The 18,637-nt window shown below is 42.2% G+C and overlaps 1 protein-coding gene across 3 annotated transcripts in view; it reads left to right on the forward strand.

Annotated features, from left to right (window-relative positions):
* Positions 1–3,266: 3,266 nt before the first annotated feature.
* The window catches only part of VPS36 (vacuolar protein sorting 36 homolog), a 39,927-nt gene continuing 24,556 nt past the window's right edge, over positions 3,267–18,637 (forward strand). For 2 of the 3 annotated variants that reach the window (XM_030813455.1, XM_003257414.3), the window contains exons 1-4: positions 3,267–3,440; positions 11,709–11,777; positions 14,969–15,039; positions 17,730–17,844. In XM_030813455.1, the coding sequence (XP_030669315.1) occupies positions 3,345–3,440; positions 11,709–11,777; positions 14,969–15,039; positions 17,730–17,844 (351 nt within the window). In that variant the 5' untranslated portion in view covers positions 3,267–3,344. Of the gene's footprint in view, positions 3,441–3,483; positions 3,994–11,708; positions 11,778–14,968; positions 15,040–17,729; positions 17,845–18,637 lie in introns of those variants that run through there. The other variant, XM_012506947.2, reaches the window with a different exon arrangement.

Consider the following 18,637-nt stretch of genomic DNA (forward strand, 5'->3'; position numbering starts at 1 on the left):
TTAGAGGTAGTGGTTGGGTGACATTGTAAATGTATTAATGCCATTGAGTTTTTCACTTTAAAATGGTTAATTTTATGTTATGTGAACCTCAATAATTTTTTATTGGATGGTAGAAAAAGAAATTGACTCAAAGGATACCATGGAGATCTCAGTAGGCTGAGATGGTGAATAGGAAAACCTGCAAAACTGCTAGGTTTTTCAACATGGCAATTCTCTTCTAATCTCCAGACTCACCCACTCCAATGATATGTCTATTTTTGAGACACTTTTTAATATTGCTGCCACACAATTATTGGAGAGAAAGCAGACCCTTTTCTAAAAGATCCAAAAAACAAAAAAACAAAACAAACAAAACAAAAAAAGATTTCCTTTCAGAACAGTTCTTTGCCAACACAGCTGACCGTGAAACTGCAGGCACCTGGAGTATTGATGATTAATTAGTGTTAGTCGTTCCTCCTGTGGTCATGTGAAGAAGGTAAAGTGCCTGTGAGAGAACAGGGAAGGACAATCTGAAAGTTAGGAGGACAATGGGGACACAATGGGGTCACAAAGTCTGGGGAAGAGAGAAGCTGAAGAAAGAGGTAATGGACCATAGTGTTGGGCACTACAGAGGTCTAGTAGGATTGGGACTGAAAGGAACCATCTGATTCAGAAGATGGGAGGTCCTGGCAAAAACATCCTGGGGATGGCCGGGCGTGGTGGCTCATGCCTGTAATCCCAGCACTTTGGGAGGCCAAGGCGGGTGGATCACCTGAGGTCAGGAGTTCAAGACCAGCTTTGCCAACATGGTGAAACCCCGTCTCTACAACATATACAAAAGTTAGCCAGGCGTGGTGGCAGGTGCCTGTAATCCCAGCTACTCGGGAGGCTGAGGCAGGAGAATCACTTGAACCCAGGAGGCAGTGGTTGCAGTGAGCCAAGATCGTGCCACTGCACTCCAGCCTGGGCGGCAGAGTGAGACTCTGTCTCAAAGAAAAAAAAAAAAAAAAGCATAGACCTAAATATAAGAGCCAAAACTATGAAGCTTCTAGAAGAAATTATAGGAAAAAATCTTAGTGACTTTGTGTTAGGCAAAGATTTCTTAATCAGTATCAATCTCTGGTTTGTGGAAAAAAGATTTCTTAAATAGGCAAATTCCATGAACTATGAAAGAAAAAAATACATTGGACTTCATAAAAATTAAAACCTTTTGTCTTTTCATTTATTGCCATATATAAGCCACATGACATTTCTCCTTGCTCCAGCCTGGATACAGGAAACCGTTGTACGGTTGTCTATCCCAGCAGCTATCATATGCCAGGCTTCTATTTGTGTACTACAGACTACATCACTCAAGGGCAGAAAACATACCTTGCAAATGTCTTCACTGCCTAACATGTTGATAATTGCAAAGCCCAGGCAAAACTGCACAGTTCCACATCTGATTAGGATGCTTAGGTCACATGTTACTTTCAATTAAAAAAGACTAAAAAGTTGGTAAACAATAAAATGATCAAAAATCAGGCAATGATGGTAAATTGTGATATATATTGATAGCATATTACAGCAAATCAAATGTTTTCAAAGAACTTTTGGTTATTGGGCATATGGTCATGATGGAAATTGAAAAATATGAAATACAGAAGACACTGTTTAGAAATAGACCAAAATACACACAGGATTTTAGAACATGGTAAAAGCAATTCATTTCGGGGGAGAGATTGGAAAGAGCCTTTCCTTTCCTTTAAAGCCTAGCCACAGACCACTGACTCCACAACTGGGGGAAATGTAGAGCCCTGGGAGCAGAGAGCAAATCTGCCCTCTGTCCCTCTGCCCCTTTGCCCCTCTGCCCACGTGGGCATGCAGCCTTAGTTAAGACCCCGATAAGTGGTAGGCTCTCTAAAATGTGTTCACAACCTTTAAAGCAGTCATTCTATTTTAGGAAGACACTGTAAGAAAATAATCCTAAAGAGAAAAATATGTATCCATTGTAGAAGGACATTTATAAGGTGCTCCATTTATTTATTTATTTATTATTTATTTTTTTTTTTGAGGCAGAGTCTCGTTCTGTCGCTCAGACTAGAGTGCAATGGTGCGATCTCGGCTCACTGCAGCCTCCACCTCCCGGGTTCAAGCGATTCTCCTGCCTCAGCCCCCCGAGTAGCTGGGATTACAGGCACCCGCCACCACGCTGGGCTAATTTTTTGTATTTTTAGTAGAGACAGGGTTTCGCTATGTTGGCCAGGCTGGTCTTGAACTCCTGACTTGTGATCCGCCCGCCTTGTCCTCCCAAAGTGCTGGGATTACAAGCGTGAGCCACCGCGCCCGGCCAGTTGTTCCATTTATAAAGCAAAATACAAAAATGAAATGGCTAGGGGCACGAGGCTGCCTGGTGGGTGAGAGCAGCGGCCATGGATGGCTTTGCGCAGACCAACAAACAGCTAAATTATAGAGGAACTACATATTGAAATGTAAGTTCACGCATGAGGTCTGTATTAATATTGAAAATACCTAAATAAAAATAATCTTTTTTTTCTGAGCCTGGGGGTGGGGGCGTGGAGTGGCGTGGGGGAGTTGGGGTGGAGGGGGAAAGGGTCTTTCTATGTCGCCCACTGGTGTCAAACTCCTGGGCTCAAGCAATCCTCCCGCCTCAGCTTCGGAAGCAGCTGGGAATACAGGCGCACGCACCAAGCCCGGTTAAATAAAATCTGTTTCCCCCAGTTTGAAAAAAAATTAATTTGTGTGGGTAAATAGGTGTACATATTTCTGGGGTATATGGGATATTTTGATACAGGCATACACTGTATAATAATCACATCAGGGTAAATGAGGTATCCGTTACCTCAAGCATTTATCCTTTGTGTTACAGTATAATCTTAAAGGGAAAAAAAGAGCAGCACAGGTAGTACTGACTGCAGCTGTATAGAAACAATGCGTGCCATAAATATTCATTTGAAAGAGAGGGATTATGATTATTTACAATCATTAATGAATATGGCAACATTCTGGCCACTGACAAGACAACTGCCACAAACATGCAGGCATAATGCACGATGAGCAAGTCCACGCTGTGGTCGGGGCTCCCTCGCGTCCCTGTAAGCTCTGAATTTAGAATGGGGTGGACCGCCTGCTGATCAAGAGTTCTAAAAGGCCGGCGGCTAATGGACCGCCAGGGGGCGCTCCACGCACGTCTCCACGTCCCCTGGCGCACCTCGCAGCCGCGCCCGCTCGCTGCCAGGCCGCTCCCTCCCTCCCTCCCTCACCCGCCCCGACCCGCTTCCGTCCCGTCCGACGCTAGGGGGCGCCGCAGGCTGCACGGCGCGCTGCTCACGGCCCCGGAGCGCCGGGGCTGGGTGGCAGCGGCCATGGACCGCTTCTTTTGGACCAGCGGCCTCCTGGAGATCAACGAGACCCTGGTGATCCAGCAGCGCGGGGTGCGAATCTACGATGGCGAGGAGAAGGTAGGGCGTCGGCCAGCCTTCCCAAGGGGCTGGCGGAAGGGACCTCCGGTGGGCGCGCGGCCCGGCTCGGCGCGGCAGGGTCCCCGGCCTAGCTCCCGGCCCTCGGCGGCCCGGCTGGCCTCTGTGCGGGGCGCAGCGCTCTTGCGCTCCCCGCCGGTCGGTAGCACGCTGCGTGGAGCGCTCGGCTGCCTCCTCCGCGAGGGTCCCAACTTTGGCACGGTTCCCAGCAGGCGCGGATCGCGGCCGCTTCCCTCCGCCCGGAATGCTTCCGGGAGCGCACAGCTGCAGTGCCTGGGAGAAGGAGCGCTCGCCGTCTGCGGGCGCCGGGCGGCGATCGGGCAGTCGACTTCCTCGGCCTGGTTCCAGGCCCTCTGACGACACCAACCTCGGCGTCGGAACCGGACAGCCCGGTTCCGCCTTTCTGTGAGGAGGGCGCGGTGGCCGTACAGTCCGTGCCCCAGCGGAAGCTTTAGCTTGGACCTTATGCAGTCGGAGGGATTAGTATATCTGGGCAGAGGGGTGAAGGATTGCTTCGAAAGGATTTCCTAAAGAGGTATCAGTGCCTCATTGGAATGCCCTTGCCAGAGGCTATTGTGTTTTTGTTTTGTTTTGTAATTGCTTTAGAAAGGCGTTCTGAGCGTGTTTTGTAAAGTGTTATATTAATAGTAGACCGTGCCTTGTAATGCAAGCATAAATCTTAGAAGGTGCGTTTGCAAATCGAGAGGAGAAATAGGAAGTGTAAGTAAATATTTTGTAGATACTTTGTTGAAACTATGAAATATCTTGTCCTGGAATGAAATGTATAAACTGGAATTAGAAAAATTTTAAAACTCATTTACCCACAAGCATTTTTGGTTTCCAGAAGTTTTAATTTGCTACCTCTCTTCCCTTGCCGTTTTATTAACGACACTTTCCGCTGTACTTTAATATAAGTTCCTCAACTCAGCTTTTCCTGGTAAGTGCTTACCAGGTAAGTGCTATTTAGAGGCACAGGTGACATTGGACTCAGGTCCTCTGACTCTCTTAGGGCATTTTCTATGGGCTATGTTGCCTGTATTATTGAGTAAAGGTCTTTTCCTTAAATAATTTGCTCGGACCTATCTTCACTTACTGCCTTAGCACTTCTTAATTTAATTAATTTATTTATTTATTTTGAGACGGAGTCTCACTCTGTCGCCAGGCTGGAGTGCAGTGGCGCGATCTGGGCTCACTGCAACCTCCGCCTCCCGGATTCAAGCAATTCTCCTGCCTCAGCCTCCTGAGTAACTGGGATTACAGGCGCCTGCAACCATGCCCGGCTGATTTTTGTATATTTAGTAGAGACGGGGTTTCACCACATTGGCCAGGCTGGTCTCAAACTCCTGACCTCAAATGATACGCCCGCTTGGGCCTCCCAAAGAGCTGGGATTACAGGCTCTTGAGCCACTGTGCCCAGCCTGCCTTAGCACTTTAACTAGCTTGATCTCAAGTTGAGTCTTCCATCCCCGGAATGGAGTGACAAGCTATTTTTTTCCCCTTTCTTACCAATTTACATCTTTGTGACTATTTTAAATGGGAAGGTTAATCCACCTCCCCTTCCTCGGCGTTTTGATTTTGCCCCCCCTTTGAGAGGAACTAAATGTTGACAGTGGTAGATCTGTCCTCAGAGACTCCTCCAGTGCCACTCCCTGAGGGAGCACCAGGAAGTCATGCTTTTGCAGAGCATGGCATGATACTGTTCTATGGAACTCCAATTTGGAGACTAGGAACACCTTTGCTGGCAGGCAGTATAGCTGTGATAGATTTAAAACAGTGTAAAATAACAACCATTAGTAGTTTTACATGAAAGATACATTGTTGAACCAGCAAGTTTTAATTTTTACTTTAAAATTTTTGCTGCTTGTATTAGCTGACAAGTATATAGATGTCAGAGGTTTAAGAAACAAATCATTGGGAAAACATTGCTTTAGACCCTGTGATCTAGTCCAGAATTAACTCTTCCAAAAGCTTGAAATTGGAGTAGAGCTCTAAGAGGAGTCTCCTTACCACTGTGCCCCAAAGCTGGACTTAGTGACTTGCTGAGCTGCCTTGCAGCTATGGGTCCCTAGGCTGAATGAGGCACAGGCTGACTCCTGGGGGAAGGTGCGGTATCCTGGCTTCCTTCATCTGTTGGAAGGTTTCCAGACCTCCTGTGGTGCTAGAGACTCTACAAGGCTACACACATTAGCCCCCAAATCTGATGAAATTAGTCTGCCTTTTAGGATGCCTCACTGGCTCCTTCGACCTAGGGACTGCAGTCCAGATTGCTTAATCTTCATAGTTTGCATCCCAACCCATTCCCTGGGCAAGCGTGCGCATGGCTGTCTTCTAGACTAGTTTGATGTTTCTGGAGCACAGGTGTGCCTTGCTCATCCTTGTATCTCCTGGCTGGTTGTGGGTGTGAAACACATTTTTTTAAAACCTGAATAATTAAAGAACCTACTATGAGCCAAGAGCTGTATATGTCATCTCATTTAATCCTCTCAGAATATGAGGTATTTTACTGAATGAGAAAGTAACGCCAAGAGATACAGTGACTTGCCTAAGATCCACAGAGAGAAGATTTAAATCTCTGTTTATCAGACTCAAAGCCTGTGCTTTGTTCATGGAGCTACAGTGAGCCGAGATTGTGCCACTGCACTCCAGCCTAGGCAACAGAGCGAGATTCCGTCTCAAAAAAAAAAAAAAAAGACTTCATAATATAGCAGTCACCGGTGTCACCCTTGATGTAATGTTTAATACAGCTAATCTTCCCAAAGACGGGCAACTGAGACTCCACAGTTGATAGCTGAGAAAACTGTGAGCTGTGTAAGGTCACACAACTACTAACTGGTGGAGCTAGAATTGCAAACCAGATCCAATGGACTGCTCTTCCCACTGCCCAAGTGCCTCTTATGAATACATGCATACTTGCTTGTTTATACAGGCACAGTTTTCATGGGCTCATTATGACTAGATAATGTGTTACTTTCATAAGCAGTGTAGACAGGTCATTTGTTTGAATTCACAGACACTTCTGTAGCCTCAGCCAATTTAAAAAATAATGTAAGGTTAGTAATGTGTAAAGTGGCAAGTTGGCAGCATATATCAGAAGATTTAGAAAATTGTTTATTTTTTTTCAGCTAACTCACTTTTAGGAATTTACCCTTGGGAAATAATCAGAGATGCATAAAAATATTACATATGAGAATGCTCATCTCAGCACTATTATATATTATGTATAATATTATTATATATGGAAAAATTGGAAGCAGTCTGAATGTCCACCATAGGGATTGGTTAATTAAATTATGGCATGGGGTCAGGCGTGGTGGCTCATGCCTGTAATCCCAGCACTTTGAGAGGCTGAGGCGGGTGGATCATCTGAGGTCAGGAGTTTAAGACCAGCCTGGCCAACATGGTAAAACCCCATCTCTACTAAAAATACAAAAAATTAGCTGGGCGTGGTGGCGGGTGCCTGTAATCCCAGCTACTCAGGAGGCTGAGGCAGGAGAATGGCTTGAACCCGGGTGGCAGAGGTTGCCGTGAGCCCAGATCGCACCATCGCACTCCAGCCTCGGCAACAAGAAACTCCATCTCAAGACAAAAAAAAATTGTGGCATGCCCTAATTAGCATAAGGAATTGCCAATGATAGGCTGCTAACTATATTTTATAACTATACTATTAATCATAGTTATAAAACTATCATATTCTATTTAAAGATTATATATGTATACATAAACGTCTGTGTATACATACATACACACTCTGGCTGGTATGAGTTATTTCATTTTCTTTTTCAGACTCTAAATATTTTCCAGATTTTCAATACTGAACATGCATGACTCTTTTTTTTTTTTTTTTTTTTTTTGAGACGGAGTCTGGCTCCGTCATCCAGGCTGGAGTGCAGTGTTGCGATCTCGGCTCGCTGCAAGCTCCGCCTCCCGGGCTCACGCCATTCTCCAGCCTCAGCCTCCGGAGTAGCTGGGACTACAGGCGCCCACCACCACGCCCGGATAATTTTTTGTATTTTTAGTAGAGACGGGGTTTCACCGTGTTAGCCAGGATGGTCTCGATCTCCTGACCTCGTGATCTACCCGCCTCGGCCTTACAAAGTGCTGGGATTACAGGCGTGAGCCACCGCGCCCGGCCTATGCATGACTTTTATAACAGAAAAAATGTAAACTAAAAAAAAAACATGGTAAGAACTTTTCAGTGAGTGCTGAAGTTAGATCAATTTTTAAGCAGTTAAAATTATTCTAGGTTCTGAGTGGTGTAAGCAAACCAGCCTAAACTTGACTATCAGGTTTAGATCTTAATCCACTGGAATCCCGAAAGGCAAGTATTACACAATTTCTTCATTTAAAGCAGCAACGTTTTACATTTGCACATTGTTAATTGAAGTAGCAGTGGAACATAGGCTGGCTCCAGCCTTAAATTAACATATATGTGCTTGGATTTCAGTAAGATAACATACAAAGTTTCTTAATCAGAACTATTATGTTCTATAATGCAGCATTATCTACTTTTTTTTTTTTTGAGACGGAATCTCGCTCTGTCGCCCAGGCTGGAGTGCAGTGGTGCGATCTTGGCTCACTGCAACCTCTGCTTCCCGGGTTCAAGCGTTTCTCCTACCTCAGCCTCCCCAGTAGCTGGGATTACAGGCGCCCGCCACCACGCCCGGCAATTTTTTTTTTTTTTTTTTGTATTTTTAGTAGAGAGGGGTTTTCACCGTGTTGGTCAGGCTGGTCTTGAACTCCTGACCTCTTGATCCGCCTGCCTCGGCCTCTCAAAGTGCTGGGATTACAGGCGTGAGCCAAGGCGCCCGCCTTTTTTTTTTTTTTTTTTTGAGACGGAGTCTCGCTCTGTAGCCCAGGCTGGAGTGCAGTGGCGCGATCTCCACTCACTGCAAGCCCCGCCTCCCGCCCCGCCTCCCGCCCCGCCTCCCAGGTTCACGCCATTCTCCTGCCTCCGCCTCCCAAGTAGCTGGGACTACAGGCACCCGCTACCACGCCCGGCTAATTTTTTGTATTTTTAGTAGAGACGGGGTTTCACCGTGTTAGTCAGGATAGTCTTGATCTCCTGACCTCCTGATCCGTGATCCGCCCGCCTAGGCCTCCCAAAGTGCTGGGATTACAGGCATGAGCCACTGCGCCTGGCCTTTTTTTTTTTTTTTGAGACGGAGTCTCCCTCTGTCACCCAGGTTGGAGTGCAATGGCACGATCTCAGCTCACTGCAAGCTCCACCTCCCAGGTTCACGCCATTCTCCTGCCTCAGCCTCCCGAGTAGCTGGGACTACAGGTGCCCGCCACCACGCCTGGCTAATTTTTTGTATTTTTAGTAGAGACGGGGTTTCACCGTGTTAGCCAGGATGGTCTTGATCTCCTGACCTCGTGATCCGCCTTCCTCGGCCTCCCAAAGTGCTGGGATTACAGGCATGAGCCACCACGCCCGGCCAGCATTATGTACTCTCAAGATAATTAAATATTTGCTTTCGGAGAAGGGAAATTTACTCATTGGCAAAGAAGAGATTTAAAAAATATTGTAAACTCAGTTATTTGGTTTTGCATAGATGAGATTAACCAAAATGTTTGAAGCCAGACTGAACTAACTGCCAGCAGTAAATATGTTTTATTTCTGATTCTGAGAAAAACATGGACTCATAAGGTCTATTCTCTGACATGTTGAAGTTTGTTGGTGGGACAATCTCTCATGAAGTGTATTTAGACTAGATGGTTCAGAAGGTCTGTTATCATTAAAGTTTACTAACCATATTATTTACTACTTAATGCTATTAATAATACAATCAGACCTTACTCTTAGAAAACAATTTTTTTAAATGTATGTCAAGAAGTGTGTTATTTATTATAGAAGGACTTTTTGACACATGTTCCTATGTGTGCTTGATTTAACAAAAAATGATTTATATATAGTTCAGAGTTACATGAAGTTATACATGCCTGTGATCGATTTTTTTATTAGACATGTAACAAAGTTGTTAAATATGGATAAGCCAAAGGAGAAACTTGAAATAATCAATAATCCTACTACCCATAAGCAGTTACTTTTAGCGTATTCTGTGTGTGGAGTCATGCTGTATATACTATTTTGAGACCTGCTTTTTTCTGTATTAATATAAGTCTCTTTATTATCAACCGCATAAATAATTTATTGTTTAAGAATGATATATAGTAATGCTCCAATTCGTTATTTACTTTTCAAATATATATATGTGTATATATATATATATATATATATATATATTTTAAACGGAGTCTTGCTCTGTCACCCACGCTGGAGTGCAGTGGTGCGATCTCGGCTCACTGTAAGCTCCGCCTCCCAGGTTCCTGCCATTCTCCTGCCTCAGCCTCCCGAGTAGCTGGGACTACAGGCGCCCGCCACCACACCCAGCTATTTTTTTTGTATTTTTAAAAGTAGAGTCGGGGTTTCACCGTGTTAGCCAGGATGGTCTCAATCTCCTGACCTCGTGATCCACCTGCCTCAGCCTCCCAAAGTGCTGGGATTATAGGCGTGAGCCACGGTGCCCGGCCATATTTTTAACATATTATTTTAAACTCAAAACAATTCCAGTCTTATTTTAATAAACTGGACACTAACTAAAATGCTTTCCTTAGAATTTATGTTGTAAGGCTGCCTTATAAATGGGACTATCCTTGTAACTCTTTTTTTTTTTTTTTTAGCTCAGACTTAGGATCAGATATAACTTTTAAAATAACTGGATATTCCTGGAAAGGACACAAGGAAGTCCTACCTTGTGGCAAATTCCACTTTCTAGTAACTCGAGTTAATAGAAGCTTCCAACATATATCTTGCTTTTAACAGAAACACAGGGGTTTAATTCATTAATCTCTTGGGTTCCAACTCTAAAATTTGCTTATTTATGTAACTTTCAGGGCATAGTAACAAGTAGTGAGGTTTAAAGTTTTGGTCCTGAAGACCTAGCTGGCATTTCTTTGTGATTGTATTGTAGTTTTGAAGAACATTTAAAAATTTATATTTTGAATAGGTGATACATACCCAAAGAGTATGTCCGTGTCAGCTCAGCTGCTAAAACAAAATAGCATAGCCTGGGTGACTTAAACAACAGGCGTTTATTTCTCATAGTTCTGGAGACTGGGAAGTCTAAGACCAAGGTGCTGGCAGATTTGGTTCTTGGTAAGGACACTCTTCCTGGCTTGCAGATGGCCACCATTTCCCTGTGTACTTGCTTGGTCTTTTCTCAGCACGTGTTCATGGAGAGGAAGCCCTCCTGTCTCTTCCTCTTCTTATAGGGATACTAGTCCCATCATGAGGGCCCCACCTCATGACCTTCTAAACCTAATCACTTCCCAAAGGCTCCATCGCCAAATACCATCACGTTGAGGGTTAGGGCTTCAACATATGAATTTGGGAGTTTTTGTTTAATGCTAATGGGTTTTGTGCCTTCTTAGAAAGGTCTTCTCCCCTCAGATTATTTAAAAAATTATCTCATGATTTTTTCTAGTGCTTTTATAATTTTTTTCGTTTTTTACTCAATTGTTTGTTCCATCTAGAATTCATTTTGGTGCATTGTATTAGGTATAAATCCAAATGTATGGGTTTTTCTTTTTCCTACCTGGCAACCCAGTTGTCCCACTGCCATTGACTGAATCTCCATCCATACTTATTTTTGTATGTATTTGTATCTGTTCCTGGATTTTGTTTTCATTAAAAAATGTTATGAGTGTTATACATGAATTCAATTGCAAAGAAATCCAATCAATAAAGTGTAGAGGTAAAAAAGAGCTCTTTGCTTCCCTTCTACCCCTTTCCTCACACTTTTTCTGAGATAATGATTGTTAACAGATAATTGTGTGTTCCTTTTAGACCCTTTTCACCACTTGTGTGTCTGCAAACCACACATATACTGCATATGTAATATTGTAAATTGCTGTAAATCACTTTCTTTCCCACTCATCCAATGTCTTAGAGTTCTGTGGTAATCCATGCAGTTCTACCTCATCATTTCTTTTTAACCTTTGCATGCATTGCAGAGTATGAATGTGTATCATACCTGGTTGTTGTTTGCATTTTTTTCTAATGCTGTCAAGACTATACAAATAGCTTATGAAGTATGTAGCATTGGTTCTCTTTAATTTGTGATAAGCCTATTCTAAAAGTAAAATGTTTATTTATATGATTAATTTAGTGTGGTATAATTCATGAAAAAGAAAATCTGAACCACAATGAGTGATACGTTATTAATATTTTGTGATGCTCTTTCTTTCTAGATAAAATTTGATACTGGGACTCTCCTTCTTAGTACACACCGACTGATTTGGAGAGATCAGAAAAATCATGTAAGATACAGTTTTTTGCATCTGTTGTAGGTTTTATTTTGTTTATTTATTTTTTAGAGACAGGGTCTCGCTGTATTGCCCAGGCTAATCTGTAACCTCTGGGCTCAAGTGATTCTCCTGGCCTCAGCCTCCCAAGTAGCCGGGACTACAGGAGTGAGCCACCATTGTAGGTTTTAAATCACTGAAGCTTTTTCTTCTTTTTTCATTTCTAATAAAACTTATATAATAAATGCAATAATAAATTTTACTTTTCTGAATGACAAAAGAGTGTGTCCCATGTAATTTCTCTGAATGGAGTGCAAAAACAGGAGTTAGCTTGTCGTCCGTTATTCAGCTCCAGAAAAGTCCATGTAGTTACTGGATGGAGAATCATGTTTTTTAAATATCAGTCAAATTCTACTCTATATCTAAATGTTCCATGTGTAACGGGAATAATTCCCCCATCAGTTGTGAGGAAGTCTTTAAAAAGAGCTCGTATGTCCTTAAAACCACTGGTTGTCCTAGGTTGTTGAGAATCAGGAGGCTAGGCCTGCCATCAAGTGCATGCTTTTACCTAGATATTGAGATCTGTCTCTAAGTCACTCAGCAAGAGGAGTCCCCCACGCCCCCCTCCTTTTTTTTTGAGACGGAGTCTCGCTCGGTCACCCAGGCTGGAGTGCAGTGGCGCGATCTTGGCTCACTGCAACCTCTGCCTCCCAGGTTCAAGTGATCCTCCTGCCTCAGACTCCTGAGTAGCTGGGATTACAGGTGCGTGCCACCACGCCTGGCTAATTTTTGCATTTTTTAGTAGAGACGGGGTTTAGCCATGTTGTTCAGGCTGGTCTCTAACTCCTGACCTCGTGATCCGCCCACGTTGACCTCCCAAAGTGCTGGGATCACAGTCGTGAGCCACCTTGCCCAACCTGTTTTTTGTTTTTTGTTTTGGGGAAGGGGGAGAATTATATGTATATAAAGCTGATATCTTTATTCCCAAGAGCTTCAACCTGAAAGTATATATACATTAATCTCAGCGTTGCCAGTAAGATAGCTATCTCATCTGTGTTTTTATTTTCCTGATTGTTCCCCCAGACCCCCGTGAAATTTTAGTACCACAAATAAACTATATACTGTACTGTGGCACTTGAAGGGCTGCTAACCATTACAATATCTGACTTTTTTGTACCTGGGAACTAATTTTTGTCTCCTAGGTCTGATATTGCCCCTGTTGATAATGCATGCCTTAGAGCAGGGGTCCCCAACCCCCGGAGCCACAGACCAGTACTGGTCTGTGGCCTGTTAGGAACTGGGTCACATAGCAGGGGGTAAGTGACAGATGAGTGAGCGTTACCACCGGAGCTCCACCTCCTATCAGATCAGCAGACGCATTAGATTCTCATAGGAGCAGGAACCCTATTGCAAACTGTGCATGCAAGGGATCTAGGTCGTGCACTCCTTATGAGAGTCTAATGCCTGATGATCTGAAGTGGAACAGTTTCATCCTGAAACCACAACCCCTGCTCCCCAGGAAATACTGTCTTCCATGAAACCAGTCCCTGATACACAAAAAGTTGGGGACTGCTGCCTTAGACTGTTAATATTGTCTAATCCTTTTAAAAGTACTATATATTCAGGAAATAGATCTTTTTGGGGAGGATAGAGTGGATGTCCTTAAACCATATGTTGATAAGTTAATCTTAGTATAATTTTTTGATTATCATATAAAGAGGTCAATTTGGACAAATTTTTAGACACTACATTGCTAGTCACACATAAAAATTAAACATAACTGTTTATGTTAAAAATTGGGCCAGGCGCGGTGGCTCATGCCTGTAATCCCAGCACTTTGGGAGGCTGAGGCGGGCGGATCAACTGATGTTGGGAGTTTGAGACCAGCCTGACCAACATGGAGAAACCCTGTCTCTACTAAAAATACAAAATTAGCTGGGCATGGTGGCACATTCCTGTAATCCCAGCTACTCAGGAGGCTGAGGCAGGAAAATCGCTTGAACCTGGGAGGCAGAGGTCGTGATGAACCAAGATCGCGCCATTGCACTCCAGCCTGGGCAAAAAGAGTGAAACTCCGTCTTAAAAAAAAAAAAAAATTAAACATACTGGCTAGACACAGTGGCTCATGCCTGTAAATCCCGGTACTTTGGGAAGCCGAGGCAGGGGGATCACTTGAGGTCAGGAGGTCGAGACTAGCCTGAAGTCCTTCTCTCCTAAAAATACAAAAATGAGCCAGGCATGGTGGCTCACACCTATAATCCCAGCTACTTGGGAAGCTGAGCTGGGAGGATCACTTGAACCTGGGAGGCGGAGGTCGCAGTGAGCCGAGATTGTACCACTGCACTCCAGCTTGGCCAACAGAGTGAGACTCCATCTCAAAAAAAAAAAAAATTAAACATATGAATAAAGGGATACTACATCAATATTTTCTGTTTAAAACTATTAATAATTGTGTGTGGGCATATGAGTGAAGTATGGAAAATTATAAAGAAGAGAAAGTCATCTACATAAATGCCCTCCTTAAAATTGTTTTGATGTATCTGTTTTGTTTTTTGCTTTCAGTGTAAGAAAATATTACAGGTAAAACGTTTTCATAGAAATATTACTCTTAGAAAATGCACTCATTGTGGCTGGGTGCGGTGGCTCATGCCTGTAATCCCAGCACTTTGGGAGGCCGAGGCAGGTGGACCATGAGGTCAGGAGATCGAGACCATCCTGGCTAACATGGTGAAACCCCTCTTTACTAAAAATACAAAAAAATTAGCCAGGCGTGGTGGTGGGCGCCTGTAGTCCCAGCTACTCAGGAGGCCGAGGCAGGAGAATGGCGTTAACCTGGGAGGCAGAGCTTGCAGTGAGCCGAGATCACGCCACTGCACTCCAGTCTGGGCGACAGAGTGAGACTCTGCCTCAAAAAAAAAAATGAATTAAAAAATAATAATAATAAAGGAAATACACCCATTGTAAAAACAAAAGCTAGTTACAGCTTCTTTTAAACTTCTTATGTTCTTCCATGCAGCCAAATGCCACCACATTATTGTTTTCATTTAATTTTTCCTTAAGTTCATTTAAGGAGTAAAATCATTATTGTTTTTTATTATTTTTATTATTATGCTATATGGCACTGTAATGCTATAAAACAAGGATTTCTGACAAGTGTTATGGATGTTGTTTAGAGTCTTTCATTTAAGCTGTTGATTTCCTCCTAGGAGTGTTGCATGGCCATTCTCCTTTCCCAAATTGTGTTCATTGAAGAACAGGCGGCTGGAATTGGGAAGAGGTAAGTCTGTATAGCACAGTCTTTAGTCACAGAAAACATTTCCTGTTATGCTATTGGGCAAGAGGTCCTATCTTAGACTCAATGATGTATGAATCCATTCTTAAAGCATGAATAAAGCTAAGGTTTGCTGTAATATCCTTGTTTATTATACATGGGTCATAATAAAGAAATGTGGCCCAGTTATCATTGTCTTTCCATAGACACTTTGCTTTCACATCCCTGTGTACTTGTCATTTCATACTTAAAATCGGAAATAACCTATTTGAGAAAAATAACTGACTTTGCTCCTGTTTCTAGCCTGATCATTAAGTTTGTTTCTCAAGTTTGACTTGTTCAGATAGCAGAATTAAGCAGCATATAATAATAGTTATTGTACAAAGCAGGACATTTATCAGAATAATAGGGAGTACAATGAACAATTAGACCAGGGTAACAGGGTTACAATGGGACTATCCCAGGCACACCAGGAGATGGGCCGCTCTGGTATAAAGGTGTAAGTTCAAATGTTCCTGTTTATTCAAATGTACCGAAAACTTGGCTTTATATTTTAAGTGCATGTAATTGAGGAGACATGAACAAATATTATCGGCATGGAATATTTTTTTCCTATGTAGGCTTATCTTTAGGTTTAGCATAATTAGGCACTTCAGTAGAAGTTAAGCAATGTTGAGCTTCACTGGACTTGCAATGCATGCCTTGATCATAATGTTATGATTTACTGTAAAATATTATTTATTTGACATAAAAGAAACTAACCAACATTTTAAAAAGATTAATAAGCCATAGATTTTTTTTAAGCCAGAGATTTTTAGGGTAGATTGTTCTTATGATTTATATTTTCCCCTTATCAATTTCTCCATTGTATTAAGTTCTAAAAAGTAAACTTTAAGGTTGTTCCAGGTTATTTGAATTTTCCTTTCCTGTGTTCCAAGGAAATCTAAACTAAAAAAAAAATTTTAAATATTTACCTTCACTTTCGTGTCTTATTTTTTAAACGTGTCCAGTGAGGAGTACTTCAGTAATATGCCAAGTTAACTTTTCTCAAGTATTCTCCTTAGAGAATTCCCAGCCCCTCCCCTGAAACAGTTACATTTGCATTGATTTCAAGATGTGTACATTTCACCTTTTAACATCTCTGAAGATGCTTTTTTTATTTCATAATTTTTTTTTTTTTTTTGAGACAGAGTCTTGCTCTTTCGCCCAGGCTGGAGTGCAGTGGCGCTATCCCGGCTCACTGTAAGCTCTGCCTCCCAGGTTCATGCCATTCTCCTGCCTCAGCCTCCCGAGTAGCTGGGACTACAGGTGCCCGCCACCATGCCCAGCTAATTTTTTGTATTTTTAGTAGAGATGGGGTTTCACCGTGTTAGCCAGGATGGTCTCGATCTCCTGACCTCGTGATCCGCCCACCTCGGTCTCCCAAAGTGCTGGGATTACAGGCGTGAGCCACTGCGCCCGGCCTTATTTCATAAATTTAAAATTTAATGAAGTATAGTAATTGGATGACTTGATAAAAGAATATATACAAAACTTGGCATAGACTTTTTATGCTTTTTTTGATTATACTCATTAGTTTTTCATTGGGTGTCCTTTCACAGAATCAGATAGTAGGGCTGAGGGTTTTTTTTAGTTTCAGAGACTATGAAATGCTTTTGCTTAGTTATTTTATCATAATTGTCATAGTTTTATTGCTCTACTTGATGGTTTGTTTCAGACAGTTCTATGATTCTGCTCACATAGTTTATTTTCTCACTTCACTTAAAGAAGTTTACCACAAGGGAATAGGAGGAGTCCTTACAAGGCTGGCCCCACCCATTCACATTGAGGAGGCCCAATGCCTGGTGTTTCAATTTTGCAGTGATATTTAGGTAACCAAATGGTTCCAAAAAAAGAAAAGTAAAATTGAGTGGTAGGTGTGTATCTGTAGCATGATCAATAAAGAAAAAGCACTAAACTAGGTACCCGAGATACTTTGAGTTTTTTAGTTTCCCAAATCTTTATAGAAGATTGCTTATTGACTAGGTTGAAAAAAAAAAAAAGGAGGAAAACAGACTTATTAAGCTGACCAAATATAGTGGTATTTTTAATAGCATAGAAGATTATGATAGTCATAAAGATAATGGTAGTTTGTGTTCTTAGAGCCACAGCATTTTGGGAATTGTTTTTGTTATTGGATATCTTTCTAGATCATGCTGTTGATTGAGTGGCATTTTCCAACAAATGACACTGTAGAATGTTAGTTTTGGATGGAATTTTAATAAAATATCAGCTGGCCATTTTTACAGATAAGTTTTCACATTTTGTTTTCAAATGAATAAGAGGGCGTATGCTTTGGCAGAAATTATAGGCCCCCTTATAACCTCTAGGGATGTTTGTAGTTGGAAAACCATAATCATAAACTCAAAATTTTGCAAATTTATTTTGACCTTATTTTCTAAAGTCACACTCTAATTTAATCTACAGAGCTAGTAACTTGAAGCTTTTTGGTTCATAGCTTATAAGTTTTAAGTAGAGAGATTTTTGAAAGCTTCATTAATATTGAACTAATACACACTTTAAAAGGATGCTTTTTGGGATGTTTGTTTCTACATGAATTTTAAAAGTGATTTGAAATAGATAAAAAGTTATAAAAGTAGAATTAGTTATATTTTTTTGAAAGGCAATTCAATATATTACATTTGTTCTTTCCTCAGTGCCAAAATAGTGGTTCATCTTCACCCAGCTCCTCCTAACAAAGAACCTGGCCCATTCCAGAGTAGTAAGAACTCCTACATCAAACTCTCCTTCAAAGAACATGGCCAGATTGAGGTAAGTTTCTACATGAATAAAATTGTACTAGAAAGGTGTGTGTGTGTGTGTGTGTTTGTTGTGGCTTATTAACATGATGGAAGATAGTATTATACAACATACCAGATTTCACCATATTTTTACAATAAAATTTTTTTTTTTTTTTTTTTGAGACGGAGTCTCGCTCTGTCGCCCAGGCTGGAGTGCAGTGGCGCAATCTCGGCTCACTGCAAGCTCCGCCTCCTGGGTTCACGCCATTCTCCTGCCTCAGCCTCTCTGAGTAGCTGGGACTACAGGTGCCCACCACCACGCCCGGCTAATTTTTTGTATTTTTAGTAGAGACGGGGTTTCACCGTGGTCTCGATCTCTTGACCTCGTGATCCGCCCACCTCAGCCTCCCAAAGTGCTGGGATTACAAGCGTGAGCCACCGCGCCTGGCCAATAAAATTTTTATTATATCTTAAGCCTTAGCAGTGAGTGGAGAATATGAAGTTTAGGTTTCAGTGGGAATGGGGAGCAGAGGGTGTGGTCCCAAGGAAGGAACAGAGGCTGGAAAATACACTAAGTCATGCCATTCGCCTGCTAGCGGAGTTTTCGGTGGTATAGTTTAGTTAAAGGAACAGAGTGTAAATGCAGTGGTATGTTGAACTATCTCAGTATCTGAAGGTTCCCTAGCTTTAAATCAGGCTGTCTGTCTTGATTAACTCCAGTTAATCTTAATCACTTAAGTACTTATTCTGCAGTATAATAGTTTATATGTTCTGAATAAGTTGCTGTACAAGAATTCTTAAGATAATTAGAAGTGTGTATTTAT

This window comes from Nomascus leucogenys, chromosome 5 (genome assembly GCF_006542625.1).
Source record: "Nomascus leucogenys isolate Asia chromosome 5, Asia_NLE_v1, whole genome shotgun sequence".
Taxonomy (NCBI): Eukaryota; Metazoa; Chordata; class Mammalia; order Primates; family Hylobatidae; genus Nomascus; species Nomascus leucogenys.